At 37.8% G+C, this 18443-nt stretch overlaps 1 protein-coding gene across 3 annotated transcripts in view; it reads right to left on the bottom strand.

The window, feature by feature from the left end:
* Positions 1–18443, bottom strand: part of LOC142139435 (ephrin type-A receptor 6) — a 630331-nt gene that overhangs the window by 114667 nt on the left and 497221 nt on the right. For all 3 annotated transcript variants that reach the window (XM_075197036.1, XM_075197034.1, XM_075197035.1), the window contains one exon: positions 17765–17950. In XM_075197036.1, coding sequence (XP_075053137.1) covers positions 17765–17950 — 186 coding nt within the window. The remainder of the gene's footprint in view (positions 1–17764; positions 17951–18443) is intronic.

The raw sequence follows: 18443 nt of genomic DNA on the forward strand, positions 1-18443 counted from the left end.
TGAAAACGAGGCAAAACGTCATCGTGATGTCGGATTTCGCGAGTTTTGAATTCCTTTTTAGGATCCAACATAACGGTGGGTGGGAGGGAGGGCGGACAACCATTTTTCTTTTCTGCCACTGCTGTGTGCCAATGTTTCCTAGATGTGCTAGGAACTGCCCTGTGTTTGAGTCATTGCTCTGTCGTTTAGCATCCAGCCAAGTCGCTGCAGTCTTTGTTTGAAAGTGTATGAAAATAATATTGTGACCTGTGAGGTGGTCTAAATTGACTGCAAATGACTTGAAATTAGTGAAAAAGTGTTATTGAGGTTAATAATGTAGGAACAAAAAAAGAACAAAATGTGATTTTAGCATATTTTAGGATTTTTTCTAAAAAATCCAAAACTAAAACACGAGAGCGGTTTTGCCAAAACCAAAACACGAAGCTAATCCAGATCCAAAACCAAAACCCAAACCAGTTGACGGTGGTCAGTGAGCATCTCTAAAAAAAAATACATAGGTTTGGTGTATGGCACCCCCATCACTCATAAGATATTTATTACCCTAGGATTAATGAACTTCAGTTCTCCTGCTAGGCCATGTTGGATAATATTGAACTTTAAGCACTGCCAACAGTGCTGAGTGGTTTACTGGTTAGCCATCCAGTCAGAATTCTTGACCAAAGAGCTGAGGCAGTGCTAAAGTTCTAAATTCTCTGGTCTCCTCCAGGAGGAAACTTGACTGTTGAGTGAGGTTAGTATCTGTTACTTGAGGTACAACAGTATGAGTATTGGAGGAGTTTTTAAAGTTTCAGAAATGGTTATGAGGCAGTCTTGGGTGATGGATGTTACACTTCTAGTTGTAATAGATATGACTTGGGTTCAAGCGCTAATACTGTTAGGACTGAAGACTCGTCATGTGGTCAGATTTAGAAGTGTAAAGAAGTGCAAGGTGGTCAGGCCGCTCTCATTGTACTAAAATAAAATGTAGATAAATGGTTAGACTACATTGCGTCTATGAAGTGTATTCTATCCCGCAGTTGCTGGAACCAGGCTCTCCCTTCCCACTTGTGGGTGCAGCGATGTACACAGAAAACATTTGGTTTGATTTCCCAGGCATCTGATTGATAAGAAACAGTGGTGGAAGTATTGCTTCCGCACTGGGGCTGCAGGTCAGTGAGTGGTCGGTAAGGTGTGATCCAGGTCTCTTCTGCTGCTCAGTAGCTGTAGGTCACTATTAATAAAGCCGTCTAGCATTAAATCAATATTAAAAGAAGATCTAACATTGCTGAATAACATCAAGTACACCAAGTAAAGTAAAAAAAAAGTAAAAAACTAAAATAAGTTGTGAACAATGCTTGTGAAAATATAAATAAAGTTAAAGGTTAAAAAGAAAATGGCATCAACATTACCGTATTGCACACTATTACCGCACTATTACAGTAACAGTGCGCAGGCCGCGTTATTTTCGGCAGTAACACGGCCAATTGAATTCCCCCCATAATGTTTCTTATACATTAGATTTGATTCACAATCTAAGGCTATTATTTTAATTATATTAATCAATTTATAGGATGTTAATAGAAAAGAGGAGAAACACACCCCTTCATGTAAGCCAGTTAACAATATTTAGTGATGTTAGCTGGAATTGCAATTATCAGAAAAATTATTTCATTTTGTAATCACAGGCAATTAAACAGCGTTAAAAGGCCTTAGGGACCTATCTTTTAGTGACAGCCCTTTTGTGACCATAACATTTTTTATCTCTGCAATTTATCAAAACAATATCACCAGGGTAGCTGAGCAATACTCAACTACCCCAGCAATACTAGCCTGGAGTTGTAGAGGTTACCTTACCGCGGCTCCTGGCCAGTCACTGCAGATGTGCACACAGGTGATGCAGCTCGTACTATTTCCTCCGGCAATCAGGCTTTTCTGACCCTTAAATGGTATAGAGCTAAGTGCATCTTATTTGAAATAATATTATTAGCCATTCAAATGTGTTCCTGGATTATAAAAAAATAAAAAAACACCCACATTGATCCCTGAAGCTGCCAGGGGTCCATCCCCATAATGGGAATAACTTTTTTTTAATTCTATCCAAGCGGGTTTTTTAGCCATCTATTTTTAATTTATTTTACAGATAGGGTTTTCTTTTGGTATTAACCAAGTCAATATCTTTTAATTCATGGGGAGGGGGGATACATCTCAGCCGATATCTGAGAACGTAAACAGATACACAGGGGCACAGATCAGCTCTTATACAGTAAATACTGTAGACACATCCTGCTTGTCACCAGTGACACATTGTGATGCATTGGGAAACAAGGTAGGAGATGGGTTTAATATAAATCCCCAGTGCAGGGTGCTGCAGGGAAAAATAAAAACACGGAGTGATATAATGTCACTCACTCAGTATTACAGGCGCCTCAAATGTTGGCACACTAGGTGACTGCCTTAAATTGCCTCATGGTAGCCTAATGAGAGAGCTGGCCCTGAATTAGTGATTGTGGGTGTTTCCTGGATTGCAGAAGGTCCAAGGTACAGTCAAGACGGAGGGCACCCTCAGAGGGTGACTCAATTAATCTCGTGATGGCAATATCCACCATCGTCACTGTTGGACTTTAACAAGTTTTCAAAATTAAAAGGACCTCACTCTAAGTTAGGAGTAAATCCAGCCACAAGATGCAATTTTGCACTTTGCCAAAACCATGTTGAGCTGCAGGGTGGACATATTTAGAGTTGGGAGAGAGTGGTACATCCTAGCTAAACTCTAAATCACAATGCAAAAATGATGCTGCCCAGTTCTGTGTCCTCTGCACACAACCAAGCATCAATTTCCCTGCATGCAAAAATAAAATCACATTTGCCTGTCATGCATTGCAACATGGTTTTTCCACATGCAAATTTGCACCTATTAGCTAAAATTTCTCTGACTCAAGATTAGGTTTATAGTGCGTAAACCCTGTTATTTGGCAAAGCATGGGTGGAAATTATGACAATGCAAGTGGAGATTCTACCATATGTAAACACTCCCATCTGTACTCCGTTGCAATGGTTTAGAATAGACAGGTGCCTGTAAGCGGTCTTCCATTGGTAAATTACTAGCTATCCACATTGATTTATCTATACAACTTCAACTTTTAATATACTATTACTGAATTTGCTTTAACTTGATTATTATTTAATATTTTTTTACAGTTTTTTCTTAATTATTACTAGTTTTTCTGCCTTCAAATTTTGCCTTTAAAGCCATTGCCACTTTAAATTTACCATGCCAAGTCGCTGGATATCGTCGATTTGCAAAAAAAACGCTATTTCATACATTTACCCCCTGATGTTTCCTTTTTCAACGAATCCCAAGAACTATCCACATATAATACATAAAAATCATTATCAGATTTTTCTGCTCTTGCAGGTCTAATAATATACATAGCTTCAATGTTTTATTTAAGCAATGTGATCTGCAGAGAAAATGATCTCTCCTGAAAAATTCTGTCGTCTCTCTCATAATATATCAAGAGCAAATATATCTTGTATTGATTGAACAGAGCTTTGTCATTATCACAGTATCTAGATGAAAAAAGCTTTCATCGAGTTGGGACTTGCTTTAGAAATCTGTAAGTAAAATCTAATGAAATTATTATATGTGTCTATTAAATATCAATGAAATACCCACCAGCACTGGCCAAATAACTGAAAAAATAAATATTTATACATGACAGCAAATGTTGACAGTTACAGTTACATTTAAACACTTCACATTACATGGTGTTACGATGGGCCTAGTGAAGAATGAGAGATAAACTTACTTTAGAAAAGTTACATTAAATAATATCCAATGATTGCAAAGGAAAAAGAAAATACTATACAAGTTTAGTTTGATGTGTAAGAATACTTTGTAAGATTAAACATTGTATTTGCAAACATTATACCTAATAAATTATAAATAAATGAATTGATTGCCCTGACTTTAAACCCTGGGAGAATCAAATAATGACTTACATCTCTCCTCCACAACCCACACACATGGCTTATATCTCTCTTCAACCCAAACATGACATAACTCCTTCACAACCGACACACTGCTTCCAAGTCTTCTCAACAGCTTGTCAACAACTTACATTACTCCTCCACCATCCAAACTTGACATATTCATATCTCAACTAGCCAAACATAACATAGATGCCTACTATATGGGCCAAACATGATTACATCTCTCCTCCACAGCCCACACACATGGCTTATAACTCTCCTCCACAGCCCGAATACATGGCTTATATCTCTCCTTTTCAACCTAAACATGATCCCTTCACGCCCAACACTCTGCTCCCATCTCTCGACAGCATATCAACAACTTACATTACGACTCTACCACCCAAACTTCACATACTGATACCTCTACCACCAAAACATAACAGAAATGCCTACTCTATAACTCAAACATGACTTACTTCTCTTCCCCACAACCAAAACATGACTGGCATCTCACATTCACAGTAAAAACAGAACTGATATCTCTCCTCCGCAACACAAACATAACCTACACCTCTTCTACACATACCAAATATGATTTCCATCTCATCTCCACATTCACCAAACATGACTTAAATAGTTCCTCCACCTCTAAAACATGACAGACATTATTTCTACACAGCCACAATATGACTTACCTCTCTTCTACACAGTGACAATATGACATACTGTACATCTTTTCTACACTGCCACAATACAGCTTACCTCTCTTCTACACAGTCATATATAACATACTGTATATCTCTTATACACAGTCACAATATGAATTACATCTCTTCTACACAGCCACAATAGGACTTACATTTGTTCTACACAGTCACAATGTCATCATCATCATCATCATCATTTATTTATATAGCGCCATTAATTCCGCAGCGCTGTACAGAGAACTCACTCACATCAGTCCCTGCCCCATTCACTTTTACAGTCTAAATTCCCTAACATACACACAGAGAGATAGAGAGACCAGGGACAATTTTGATAGCAGCCAATTAACCTACCAGTATGTTTTTGGAGTGTGGGAGGAAACCGAAGCACCTGGAGGAAGCCCACGCAAACACGGGGAGAACATACAAACTCCACACTTATAAGACCATGGTCGGGAATCGAACTCATGACCCCAATGCGGAGAGGCAGAAGTGCTAACCACTGAGCCACTGTGCTATCCCATGACTTACATCTCTTCTACCCAGCCAAAACATAACTTGCATTTCCTCTCCACATTCTCCAAACATGACTTACATAGTTCCTCCATCCCTGAAACATGGTGTACATCTCTCATATACATCACAAACATGGTTTGCATATCCCATACACAGCCCAGACACGGCTCATACCTCCGATATACATCCCCGAACTATTTTACACTGTCACCACAAGCCATGGATTACTTTCATTGCATTTCCGTTAAATACACTCATTTGGGTCTTTTGCTATATATATATATATATATATATATATATATATATATATATATATATATATATATATATTTATATATATATTTATTATTACAATATATATATATATATATATATATATATATATATATATATATATATACACATATATATATATATATAAAATATATATATATATATATATATATATATATATATATATATATATATATATAAAGTTTCTGTGCCTCCCCAACCGTAACTTTTACATTAACATATATGCCAACCAGTGATTTGTATACATATATATATATACATATATATATATATATATATTAAATATATACACACATGTGGATATAGATTATATATATATATATATATATATATATATATATATATATATATATATATATATATATTCCAGGTGCAAGTGAGTCTTTTACAGAATGAATACACAAAAACTATTGTTTTGTTTTTTTACTAATCTTGTGGTTCATAATTGTCATTAAATATTTCACATAACTTTTAAGAAGTTTTTTTGCATACAAGGGGCTAGATTTACTAAGCTGCGGGTTTGAAAAAGTGGGGATGTTGCCTATAGCAACCAATCAGATTCTAGCTGTCATTTTGTATAAGGTACTAAATAAATGAAAGCTAGAATCTGATTGGTTGCTATAGGCAACATCCCCACTTTTTCAAACCCGCAGCTTAGTAAATCTAGCCCAAAGTGTCCTTATCCGTCCTGTAATCCAGAGAAAACACAGATAATTGTAAATTTTCTTTTTATGCTGTTTATTCATTCTTGGGTCTGTGTTGAAAGATGTAGGGAGTGTAGACAGATATTTTCAAACGTGTCATTACAATATCCTTTAATCTCCTTAAATATATATATATATATATATATATATATATATATATATATATATATATATATATATATATATCTGGGTGATCCAAATGTCATTAAAAACAGTAAACTTTGATTATTGTGAACAATAGATTTTGCCATTTTGAACAACACAATGTGAAATCTGTCGCTACCTTATATGCATAATTAAGGCCTTCTAATTAGTTTAGGTAAGCTTCAGCAGTGTGTTTTTGCCTAATTAAAATAAACATCGCTTTGAGAGTAGAATCAACAAAAAAGTTCAATCACACTTCTGTGTCATTATAATTTGATGTAGAAATAATTAATATGTTTAACCGTACCAAAACATAACAGCAAAAGTCGACTTGGGGACTTAGAAAATATTTATCGCAATTGAGCTATTGCTGTAGTTATTTTAAATAATTTAAATATGGAAACGCATCCTGGGTTATGTTTAAGAATTTAATTACTGCTCATTCTATTTAAAGATACGCACAGAGAAACAATGGTGATATTCAGCAGGGGGTATGTTTCAAACTTAAATTTAGCACGTCTATGTATTACTCTGTAAAAATCAGCAAGGAACAGATTTGGCTTAATTCTGAGCCGCTTTAGTACAATACAAAAAAGCCCATTGGGAAAATCTGCTATGTAAATAATTTATACTTAAAAATAACGTTTGCAATTAACTACAAGGTCATGGTGTTTAATGGTTTTTAACAATACATCCAGGATATTATTAAATAAACTTTTACTTTTTAATAGCCATCTTTGACAAAAAAAAGAACTGCTTAGCAAGAACAAGAAAGGGAAGGGGGGATATCCTTTACACAAAAAAAAATGTTAAAAAAAGCATATGGTTGTGTATTATTTTCCATAATGATGCTTGTTTCTCTGAATATTCACATGCACCAGTATTGTAGTACACTAGCTAGTTGTATTGGGGAGTAAGGTATCGAATGTTTGGTTAGCCACCAAAAGTTTGGTATGACAATATCATACCAAACATTTATTTATGGCTTAGCCAGATTTATGGGAGGGTCCCAAGTAAACAACAGTGCACATATTATTATTAATTTTGGGACCCATGTACCAACTCGCTTTGCACTGCCTAAGCTGCCCACCCTCCAGTGTGTACTCGGAAAGAGTTTTCAGCACAGCCGGGAACCTTGTCAGCGATCGGCGTAGGAGGCTACTTCCTCAAAATGTGTTCATAAAAATGAACTTTAATTTCCACGAGGAAGGCCTTTCCCGCCAATGACATCAAAATACTGTAATGGTGGATTCCAGCGGTGATGAATTAATAATGTGTGAGGATGATGTACACACTGATGAAGGTGAGGATGAGGCTGAGGATGAGGATGATGACAACAACATCTTGCCACAGTAGAGTTCATTAACAGCACTGTTATCTTAGGTGGCTTAAGCCCATTGTTAGCTTGTTTTGTGGGGCCCAAACAAACCAAGCACATCAGCCTCAAAAGTGGCACTCCTTGCCGCTGAAGTGCTTGGTTTGTTAAAGTGTGCATGTCCTTTTTAAGATTCAATATTAGGGTGGGGGGGAGTGCCCAAGGACAATTCCATCTTGTACCACTTTTCCTTTCAATTACTGCTGTGTGCCAATGTTACCTACATGTGCTATATACTGTTGTGTGCTTTGCAAAAATCTTAGACACCCATTGATGATGTAGATGACTCAGCACAAAATTTTGACATCTGGTCTTGTCTACTGTAAAAGAATTGACCAGAATTAGTGACACCTCTGCTGTAACTCCATCTGATCCTTCTATCAACTATCAAAATCCAAAGAATGGCGGAGGATTATTTTTATTTTTTTTAAACGGTATAAAGACAACAGTTTTATTAACAAAGAACAACGTTGCTTGCAGAAGTAATGTAAGCATGGATGTCTAAATAGACGTGTATATGTATTACCTTATATGTATTACCTTCCACTTTGCTGCTGTTTCATCAGTATTGCACAAAGTGTTTGCAATCTGCACTTTACGTCAAAGGTACATAACTATATTATAATTTTTTGTGAATTGGGGCTGATTCAAAGCTCAGTGATGAACTTCCTTTTTGCTGTCAATTATAATGGCTTTTTTTTAGTGCATTGCCTGGCACCCTGGATTGGTCTGGGTCTCATAAAAGCACGTAAATTGGGGGGGTGTGCGCAATGCTCGTCGCCATGTATTAGCTGTAGAATTACCACAGTTATCCAAGGAATGGGTGGAGCGTTCAAATGACCCATATCTGATTTCATGATCCAAGGACAATCCATCTTGCACCACTTTACTTTTCTGCAACTGCTGTGTGGCAATGTTTCCTAGATGTGCTAGGAACTGCCGTGTGTTTGAGTCATTGCTCTGTCGCTTAGAATCCAGCCAGGTCGCTGCAGTCTTTCTTTGAGAGTGTATGAAAATAATATTCTGACCTGTGAGGTGGTCAAAACTGACTGCAAATGACTTGAAATTAGTGTTATTGAGGTTAATAATAACGTAGGGGGGAAAAAAAGCAAAAATATGTGATTTTAGAATAAAATAGGGATCCAAAACCAAAACCAAAACACGCAAGGGCGGCTTTGCCTAAATCAAAACCAAAACGCGAAGTTAATCCAGATCAAAAACCAAAACCAAAACATGGGGTCAGTGAACATCTCTATCATAAACAGGGATTTAGCTCACAAAATATCTGGCGTCATCTTGTGTTGGAGGGGCTCATATGGAACTAGACACATTTGCACCATCACTGCATGCATTATTATTATTATTATTATTGCAGATTTGTAAGGTGCCACGGTGCTCCGCAGCGCCGTACAGTAGGGAAGACAAGGACATACATAAAACAAGAACAGACAATGCAGACAAAATGAATGGAGACATGAAAACAGGGTATGGAGGACCCTGCACATTAGAGAGCTTACATTCTAAGGGGAAGAGGGCACAGCTGAAACAAGAGGAGCAAGTGCATGAGACAGAAGAGTGGGTGTTTTTTGAAAATGCATGGGGCAGCAGAGTGGGGCCTTTTCTGAGCAATCATGGGGCAGCAGATCATGGTCTTTTCTGAGTATGCATGAGACAAAAGAGTGGGGCCTTCTTGAGCATGCTTGGGGCAACAGAGCCGAGCCGATTCTGAGCATGCGTGAGACAGAAGAATGTGGCCATTTCTGAGCATGCATTGGGTAGAAGAGCGGGATTTTTCTGAGCATGAGGGAGACAAAAGAGCGGGGCTTTTTCTGAGCATGCATGAGGGAGAAGAGCAGGGCCTTCTCTCTAAGCATACGTGAGGGAGAAATGCAGGGCTTTTTCTGAGCATGAGGGAGACAAAAGAGCGAGGCTTTTTCTTAGCATGCGTGAGGGAGAAGAGCAGAGCCTTCTCTGAGCATACGTGAGGTAGAAGAGCAGGGCTTTTTCTGAGCATGAGGGAGACAAAAGAGCGGGGCTTTTTCTTAGCATGTGTGAGGGAGAAGAGCAGGGCCTTCTCTGAGCATACGTGAGGGAGAAGAGCAGGGCTTTTTCTGAGCATGAGGGAGACAAAAGAGCGGGGCTTTTTCTTAGCATGCGTGAGGGAGAAGAGCAGGGCCTTCTCTGAGCATACGTGAGGGAGAAATGCAGGGCTTTTTCTGAGCATGAGGGAGACAAAAGAGCGGGGCTTTTTCTGAGCATGCGTGAGACAGAAGAATGTGGCCATTTCTGAGCATGCATTAGGCAGAAGAGCGGGATTTTTCTGAGCATGACGGAGATAAAAGAGCGGGGCTTTTTCTGAGCATGCATGAGGGAGAAGAGCAGGGCCTTCTCTGAGCATACATGAGGGAGAAATGCAGGGCTTTTTCTGAGCATGAGGGAGACAAAAGAGCGGGGCTTTTTCTGAGCATGAGGGAGAAATGCAGGGCTTTTTCTGAGCATGCGTGAGGGAGAAGAGCAGGGCTTTCTTTGAACAGACACATGTGAAGTGAAGCCCTAAATGGGACACAGGAGGATGGACCAACATCCCAAAATTTGCTATGGGTTCTGGCAATGCCATGCTCTACCCCTGTCTCTGGTAACTTACAAAGACTCTTGTAGCATTGGTAGATATTTAAAAAACTGCCCATGTGTATGAAAACCAAACTAGGATTAATGTTAGCATTTCATTCTCATTTTCAAACTTTTTTTTAAATGATATTGAATGTTACACTACACTGCTATGAGGTGTTTATGTGTTGTATCGCCAGTAAACGGAAAACTGGATAGGAAGCTATCTATCTGGATCTGGATAAAACACATGCCAGTATCACATGAATGTGTGTCTCTTAAGTGGCATGTGTAGCTCTGTTATATTTTCTTTATCTTGACACAGTGCAGGGAGGAGATAAAGAACATAACATATAAACAAGTATCACCATTACATTAGTGTCTAGTAAGGGACCCATGCTGCTCTGTGATCTTTTCTGTTTATTGAAACAGTGAAACCAGTGTCACACTAATCCCTGAATATTAGTGTGACCATAGTGTGTGTACTAAGTGATTGGTCATACCTACTGGTACAAAGCCAGGGATAGGGCACAGACTAGTCTTCCTACTGTTCTAAAGCCTGTAAATCGGTGTCTACAAACTGGCAGTGAATCCTGTTGCTGTGTGAGCTGTGCCGTCTCCTGGCACAATGCAGTGAGGAGAGAGAGAATGGACAGACATTAGGATGTTCAATATAAAGCATAAAAAGGAGTAACTTTGTACCTGGGCAAAACCATGTTGCATTAGAGGGGGTGGTAAACTTAAAATGTGGGGACAGATTTAAAGTTGGGGTAGGGCATGTCCTAGATCAACTTTAAATTTCACTGTAAAAATAAAGCTATCAAGTATTTGTGCGCTACATGAAAAAACAGCCAGTATTGAACTTATGTGCAAAATAATAATCTAATTTGCACCTATTGCATTGTAACATGGTTTATCCCGGGAAATATTTACTGCTTTTTTTGTGCCTTACTTTCCTTAATGATTCAGGCCCGGAGAGTGAATTAGAAAAGAAGAAAGTAGATCACTCAGCTACAGACACACTAGACATGAAATACACTGTCAGTCACCTCTTTCTGTATTGTGCAAATGGCAGCAGCAATGGTTTGTGCATCATTACCAAGGGCAAACACAGGATTTCTAGAGGGACATTTTCAAATGCTTAATTTTGGAACAAAGAAAACAAAAGCTTTCAGCAATAAGCCTGCAACAAATAGTTTTTGCAGTCAAATCGATTTTACTGTAAATAACAATTAGAGCCACAAAATATTGTGGCTCATTCACATAGTGTAAGATGTTATCTCATAACAAGACTGAGGCTAACAACATATTTTACCTTTTTAACGTTTCCTTTTAACTTCTAGTGACTCACCATTTAAAATGTGTTCATAAATGTGTATGTGTCAGTGTCTGTAACAGATATCACAGAGAGAATACATAGCACAGGCTGCGCTGGTACAGACCTAAGGGTCTAATTATTCAATGATGAAAAACCCCTATCCCTGGCAAAGCGGGTCTCACGGGCGATAGTTTTAGCCGCAATCATTGTTCGGTTATCATCATCTAACAAAAACAGAGGAATATCACTGTGAAATGGCTTTATCCTTTCAATACAGCATGTTTTCAAAGGTCAATCATTTTTTTTAAAAGAAAATATATTTTTTTTTACGTATTTTTATGTATTTTATTTTTATGTTTGTTTTTTTTTTCCACTCAGTATTGGAACTGAAATCCCAGGTCCGGGTTTTCAGTTCCACTGCACTGAAGCAGGAATTTAACCCTTAGCGCTGAGTACCGACAGTTTAGTGACAAACTGCTGCAACTGAAAATCAGTCTTATCAACGCATTGTAATATATAGACCCCATATTCCTTAATCTATAACATAACTTTAATCTATACAGAGAGTAAAATACTTTCTGCTACATCAAGAGACAACAAGCTTATGTCTCTCACACCTAATTGCCAGGGTGACAGGAAACTCCCCAAGAGCTGTGAGGTTCTTAACTGAATCCTATGTCAGTATGTGGTAGCCTCACTGATCTTTATGCAAGAGGGAAACATTGTTCTGAAATCTTAATTAAAAAGGTCTTATATTCCAGTTTGGTGGCCATGTTTCTGAAGACTAACATTATATGTTATACTACTGTTTAATGTCAAGTGCTGGGGGGGGAGAGGTCTGAACAACGGGAAACCTCCGCCAAGTGCGCGTCTGATTACATTCACTTTTCTGAATAAAAACAAATTGAGTCACACTTGGAAAGCATCAGCAGAGCCAAAGTTAGCCAAACAACCAGTCAAATTGTGTCCTATGTTGTTGAGAATGTATTTAATAAAAGTAAAATGCTACCTCCCTCTCCAAATACAAATCTAACTGCAAGTTGACCTGTTGCTTGAATCAAACCCAATTATGATATCCCAGCATTAGACAAGTGAATCTGAACAGCAGGATTATACCCTAAAGGGATCCATATTTTGACCTAAACCTGACAAAGCACACAGCAACATTGTCTCCTGCAGCCTTGCTCTGAGTAATGAGCATGACAGGAATATCAAGGAATTCATTGTGAATAATTGATTTTGGTAAAGCCCGAACACAACAACTTTCCCTTCAGAGTGCTGGTGATAATTATACAGACTGCTTGCAACAGCAACAGATGAATCCATCAGTACTTATTGGAACTGCTGTGACATGATCATGCATCACCTATTTACTCTGCTGTACATGAAAAGTCATGTGGGCTATAATCTGTGCCTCACTAAAATCATATAGCTTCACCTTATTCAATACAATGTTGTTTTGCTTTAGTTTTGTAATATTTTATTTCAATCCAGCTGATGGCTGTAATGTTTCTTCTTTGTACCTTGACACATTTATCATACTGAGTTTAACACAATGGGGTCATATATCAATTTTAAATAATAGAAATCGTGTTACCAAAATGATGTTTCACCCTTAATAGATGTCAATCCTAGCACTAGAGGCCACGCCAGTCACTGTTGCAGGACAGAAAGGGTTAACGTCTATGTATAATTCATAGTCCTACAGGTTATGATACTAGGATTTTTTTTTTTGAATAAAGGGGCTTTTGTGGGATATTAATTGTGTCGACTTTATGGGGGAGATTCAATTAGCCCCAACGTTCTCTCATTTGTAATGGTAGTACGGTAAAAATATACATTAATTTTTTCTCGCACCTCTATGGGGTACAAGCAGAAATCAGCGGATATTTCACTAAAAACATACACGTGAAGTGTCTCCGCGGCCATTCTGCAGACACTTAGCACGTATTTTTTGCAAACTGAATCTTGCCCTATGTCTGTAACGGTGGTAGTCATATTAATGACTACCTCTAGACCGACAAAAAAAATAGCGATTTAAAGTATGCCTACAAAAAGAAAATAATGACTCGCCATCCTTACGCTACATACCGATTCCTGTCAGTGCCGGCACTTTCAAATTGCGTCACTCTTCATAGCCACAGAGATATCTCTGTATTTAAAGTGGCAATGCAAGGACCCCACAACTTTAATATCTCATTTACACGTTAGGGTTAGGCGTTGCCGCATTAAATACAAACATATCACTGTCACTGACGTGAAATGAAACCAATCGGTATGTAGCGTAAGGATGCCGTGGATGTCCACTGTCATTTTTATTGTAAGTCATTATTTTCTTTTTGTAGGCATTCTTTAAATCGCTATTTTTTTGTAGGTTTAACCTATGTCGGTATTACCAACATCGATAAATGGTACCCAAAGCGTCTGTAATCCTTGTAAATTAAACTCGCTCCTTTATATCAGCATGTACAACATACATTTAATAGCCCTCCATTCTCACTATCGCTAAATTATAACAATACAGAAATAATATGTTCGTTGCTAGGATAATCAGAATGAAAATGGCTGGCTCTCAGACCAAGTAACTAGGGCTTAGTACATGGAGTCAGCTGGTGACTGTAACGTTTGGCAGAATATTTTCATCATTATTAATGTATTGTTAAATATATTATTTGGCAATACAGTGTAACTAATGACTAAAAAAATTAGATACTTGTATCATTTAAACTTTAAAAACTTCTGCATGATGAATAGATTTGATTTTTGTCTACTGTCGCATTGAAAAAACTGGCCGGCTGTAACAACACAGTAACCCATTTTGGGTGCCGATTTATAGGTCAGGAAACCCAACTTTAAAAAAATATATTCCCTTTAAAAAAAGAAGAAACAAAGGCTTGCAATTGCAGTGATTAGCACAGTAAAACCATAATTGTAAGGGCTCTGCTGGTATTCCAGCTCAGACTGGGGGAAAAGGTTGCTGTATCAGAGGTAATTAAGAGATGATTTTGGTCAAGAGAGCTGTTAAATGCGTTGTAAAATTGTTTTAGAGGCTCATTAGTTGCTAGACAAGTGAGAGCCTACTGAAGAGACAGTTGTAAAGGAGCCAGAGTAGCAGAATCAAAGGAAAGTAAGGTTACTATAGCTTAACATATATTCCCATCATTATACAATGACCTCTAATAACAGAGGCAATGAACACGTTATATGAGGAAGATTACATTCCAGGAAAGTTACTAATCTATTGCAGTCAAACAGTCTAGAGCAGCCACCTTTACACAGAATCAGAGAGCTCTGTAAAACTAATACAGATATACCGTACATTTTAGGAGAGCTTCATGGGAGGGGATTCCATCATTTCCTTTTACCAAATTATTCATATTCTATAAATAAACTGCAAATACTATATACAGTATGGGCCTGATTCATTAACGAGCGCAAAACTAATTTATTGTGCGTTTTGTTCAAAGCGCACATAATTCAGGCATACGCGCGTCTGTATTCAATTACAGTACGGGTGTAGGTACGTTCTGCATATATGGCACTGGCCGCATTGAGATAAACATAGTGCAGGATACAATCAATTCATATGTGGAATAAAAAGTCCCAGCAGAACACACAGGAAAAAAATATATTAAATCATTGTCATTTGTTAATAATACAGTCATTAAAGAAAAAAAGTTTTTTTTCCCACTGAATACATTTATCATGATGTTGTTAATGTCTACTGTACATACAATACATTTTTACAGCTGCTCTTGATTGCAAACACATGTTCTAGCATGCATATGTGACTTTCATCACTATCACTCGGCACTTACACCAGACCTGTAGCTGGTGCAAGTGAGAAGACATTAAAACACGTATCCTAGAGATGCCCAAAGCTTGAATCGGACGCTGCTGCGTGCGCTTGACCTCGGCTCGCCCTTACTGCACACTAACTACATTCATACCCCCACTCCCTCCCCCATTACGTCTATGAAACTGTAGGCTGTCGTAAGTGTCCTTTGTGTTGAAAGATGAATTGGATGTACTTGTGTTCACTGGTGTATAGTCCGTTTCTGGGCATGCGCAGAGCAATATTATGCACAATACGATACGTATCGGCATTTACGTTCCTTAATGAATCAGGCCCAATGTGTACATCTAACTTTGGAAAGGCCTCCAAATCGCATTGCCCTGCATACAGACTTTACAAGAATGATTGTAGATCTTGAAATTGTTGTGCAAACCTTTTAATTTTAACATTAACTATGAAATTGAAGAAGGATTTCGGGTACTGGTAACCCCCTTCCTCCATGCGTGCTTATGCATTTGGTTTACTAAAATATTTCAGAGATTGCCATATTGACAAATAATTTCATGACATTATATTATAGGCCTACTCGGCCGATATGAGTGTGAGAAAGCACTTTTCACGTATACTGTAGTAAAACCTACAATCCTGTCTCACCGCTCGCTATCAGTTAGCTTAGTAAAAGTTATTGCTCTTTAAATCGGCTTTAAGAAGTGCTGATTGGTTCATTACAGTGCTTTCAAAAACTTAACAACATGAAATGTTACTCCTATGAGTCGTAAGCTCTGTATATAAGCAGCACATTAACACAGAGAGATGAGCAGGCAGCATATAACTAAACATATGTTACATTTGCTGTGTTACAGCTGTATAATTTATCCTATATTCACCACTTTTACATGTCTGGATGCATTAATGAGAGTGTATACATCCCACATACTGGCAGCAGTATCACTTGGCTCCTATTACCATTACTCGCTCTAGCCTGTGTGTAACCAGAAGCCTAGATTTGAGCTATCAGTTCCACTGCTCTAGAAAAAAAAGTTGAATTGAAGTTTTATTAAAAAGCAAAAGCAAAGTTTTTATTCATAAAAATGTATCTGTAGCTATAATATATTAGTTATTATATTAAAATATTAAAAGAATATATGTTTACTGGGGGATAGCCCAATTCATTTGAAATACTAGACCAGTGTTGTCTAACCTGTGACACTCCAGGAGTTGCGAAACTACAAGTCCCAGCATACCCTTCCAGCAATAAGCTGCTATATATTGGCAAAGCATGCTGGGACTTGTAGTTTCACAACACCTGGAGTGTCACAGGTTAGCCAACACTGCACTAGACCCACTAGTCCAGGAAGTCTGCCAGCTTACAGGCACCTTAATGGTTTGTATGCTCATACAAGATTAATGTCTTAGCACACAGAGCCAAGTTAAATAATCTCTAGGGCATTTTAGCAGAAAGTACAAGACAGAGAGGGAGGGGCACAGTTTACTACTCATTCTCTCAGGTATTTATTTAATAACTGTATTATACCATTAGGCTTTATTATGCCCCATTAGCCACTGGTGTCAAAAACTAGTCTCCTACTAACGTGTTTTTTTAATGCTAATAAAATCATGGAAATGAGTATGGTAATGGAAATGGAAACTGTTAGTTCCAATGACCCAATACTCACACGCACTTACGATTGCAGTTAGGAAAACGTATTGAGAAAGACTGATCTCTATTGACACCACCAATAGCAAATGCAGGTGCTGTGGTCGAAATCATGTCAAAAGTGATCGTGTTTGACATACGGTCTCACTAGCTCGTTCCTAATGCCAATGAGTAGCCAGCCTAAGGCTGTAGACTTTACAAAGCTGCAGGGCAGGTACAATTTAAATACCTTTATATTTGTAAACCCCTGAAACGGTTGCAGCAGTATTTGACATGCGGTTTCTAGCCAATGATTACACCTGTAGCCAAGGTAGAGGACTCTCTGTTGGCTTCCTCACACACACTTCAGTAAACACGAGTAAATGGAACATGAAAGAAACTACACTGTCGCCACCACTCCCATCCTCAGGTATGAGTGGAAGTGGGTACGGGGTCATTAGTATATATAGGCTCTATATGTATAACCGTGTGCATGCTTTTACTAGCGTTAAAAAACACTCAGCATGTACCATGTGCAACACCAGTGGGTTACCAGCCTAATAGTAGCTGCATATTTAGATTTGTTTGGACAACTTTACAGCTTGTCTCAGGTTATAGTTTGTGTCTATTACAAGTAAAAGGACTGTTAAACTGTACTACAGTGTGGAAAAGATGACTCTTGTCAACATACACATTATCAGGAAAGTAAAACTTACTTTTTGTTACAACACCTTCAAGACGGATGATATTTGGATGATCAAACTGTCCCATGATACTTGCTTCTCGGAGAAAATCTCTCCGCTGCCTGTCCATGTAACCTCCTTTTAAAGTCTTAATAGCCACTGGGATTTCCTTCTTTGTAGGAGTCTTCAATCTTCCACTGCATACCTCTCCAAATTCCCCTAAAAGATACCTTGGTATTAATATAAATAGTACTCATATCATAGTGTAAAGTGTATAGCATACACTAATGACATTTCTAATATCTACTCCAAACACAACAGCAATAAAAAAAAAAAAAACATCCTCTAAGCTGTAAACAATTGATTTATTTTTCAGGAACTCTATACACATCTTCCTGCTTCTAGAATAACATTAACCTTTAATGGTCTCAGACTACACATCTGATTAGTACATGAAATGCAAATTGCTAACTCCGTTTTACTTTTCTTTTATTAGTGAACACTGGAGAAATATTGTTACAGGTGGTTTTAATAATATCAACTGATGAAAAGTGAAACAACATAATGACAAAAGCAGAAAAGCAATATCAAGTAATGCATTAACCTGGCTAGCTGGCTCTGATAGCCCCGATTTGAGATTTCAGTTATACTAATTAACAAATAAATTAATGGATTTTAAAAAAATGATAACAAATGTTTAAAAATTATTGAA

The sequence above is a fragment of the Mixophyes fleayi genome, chromosome 2 (genome assembly GCF_038048845.1).
Source record: "Mixophyes fleayi isolate aMixFle1 chromosome 2, aMixFle1.hap1, whole genome shotgun sequence".
Classification (NCBI taxonomy): Eukaryota; Metazoa; Chordata; class Amphibia; order Anura; family Limnodynastidae; genus Mixophyes; species Mixophyes fleayi.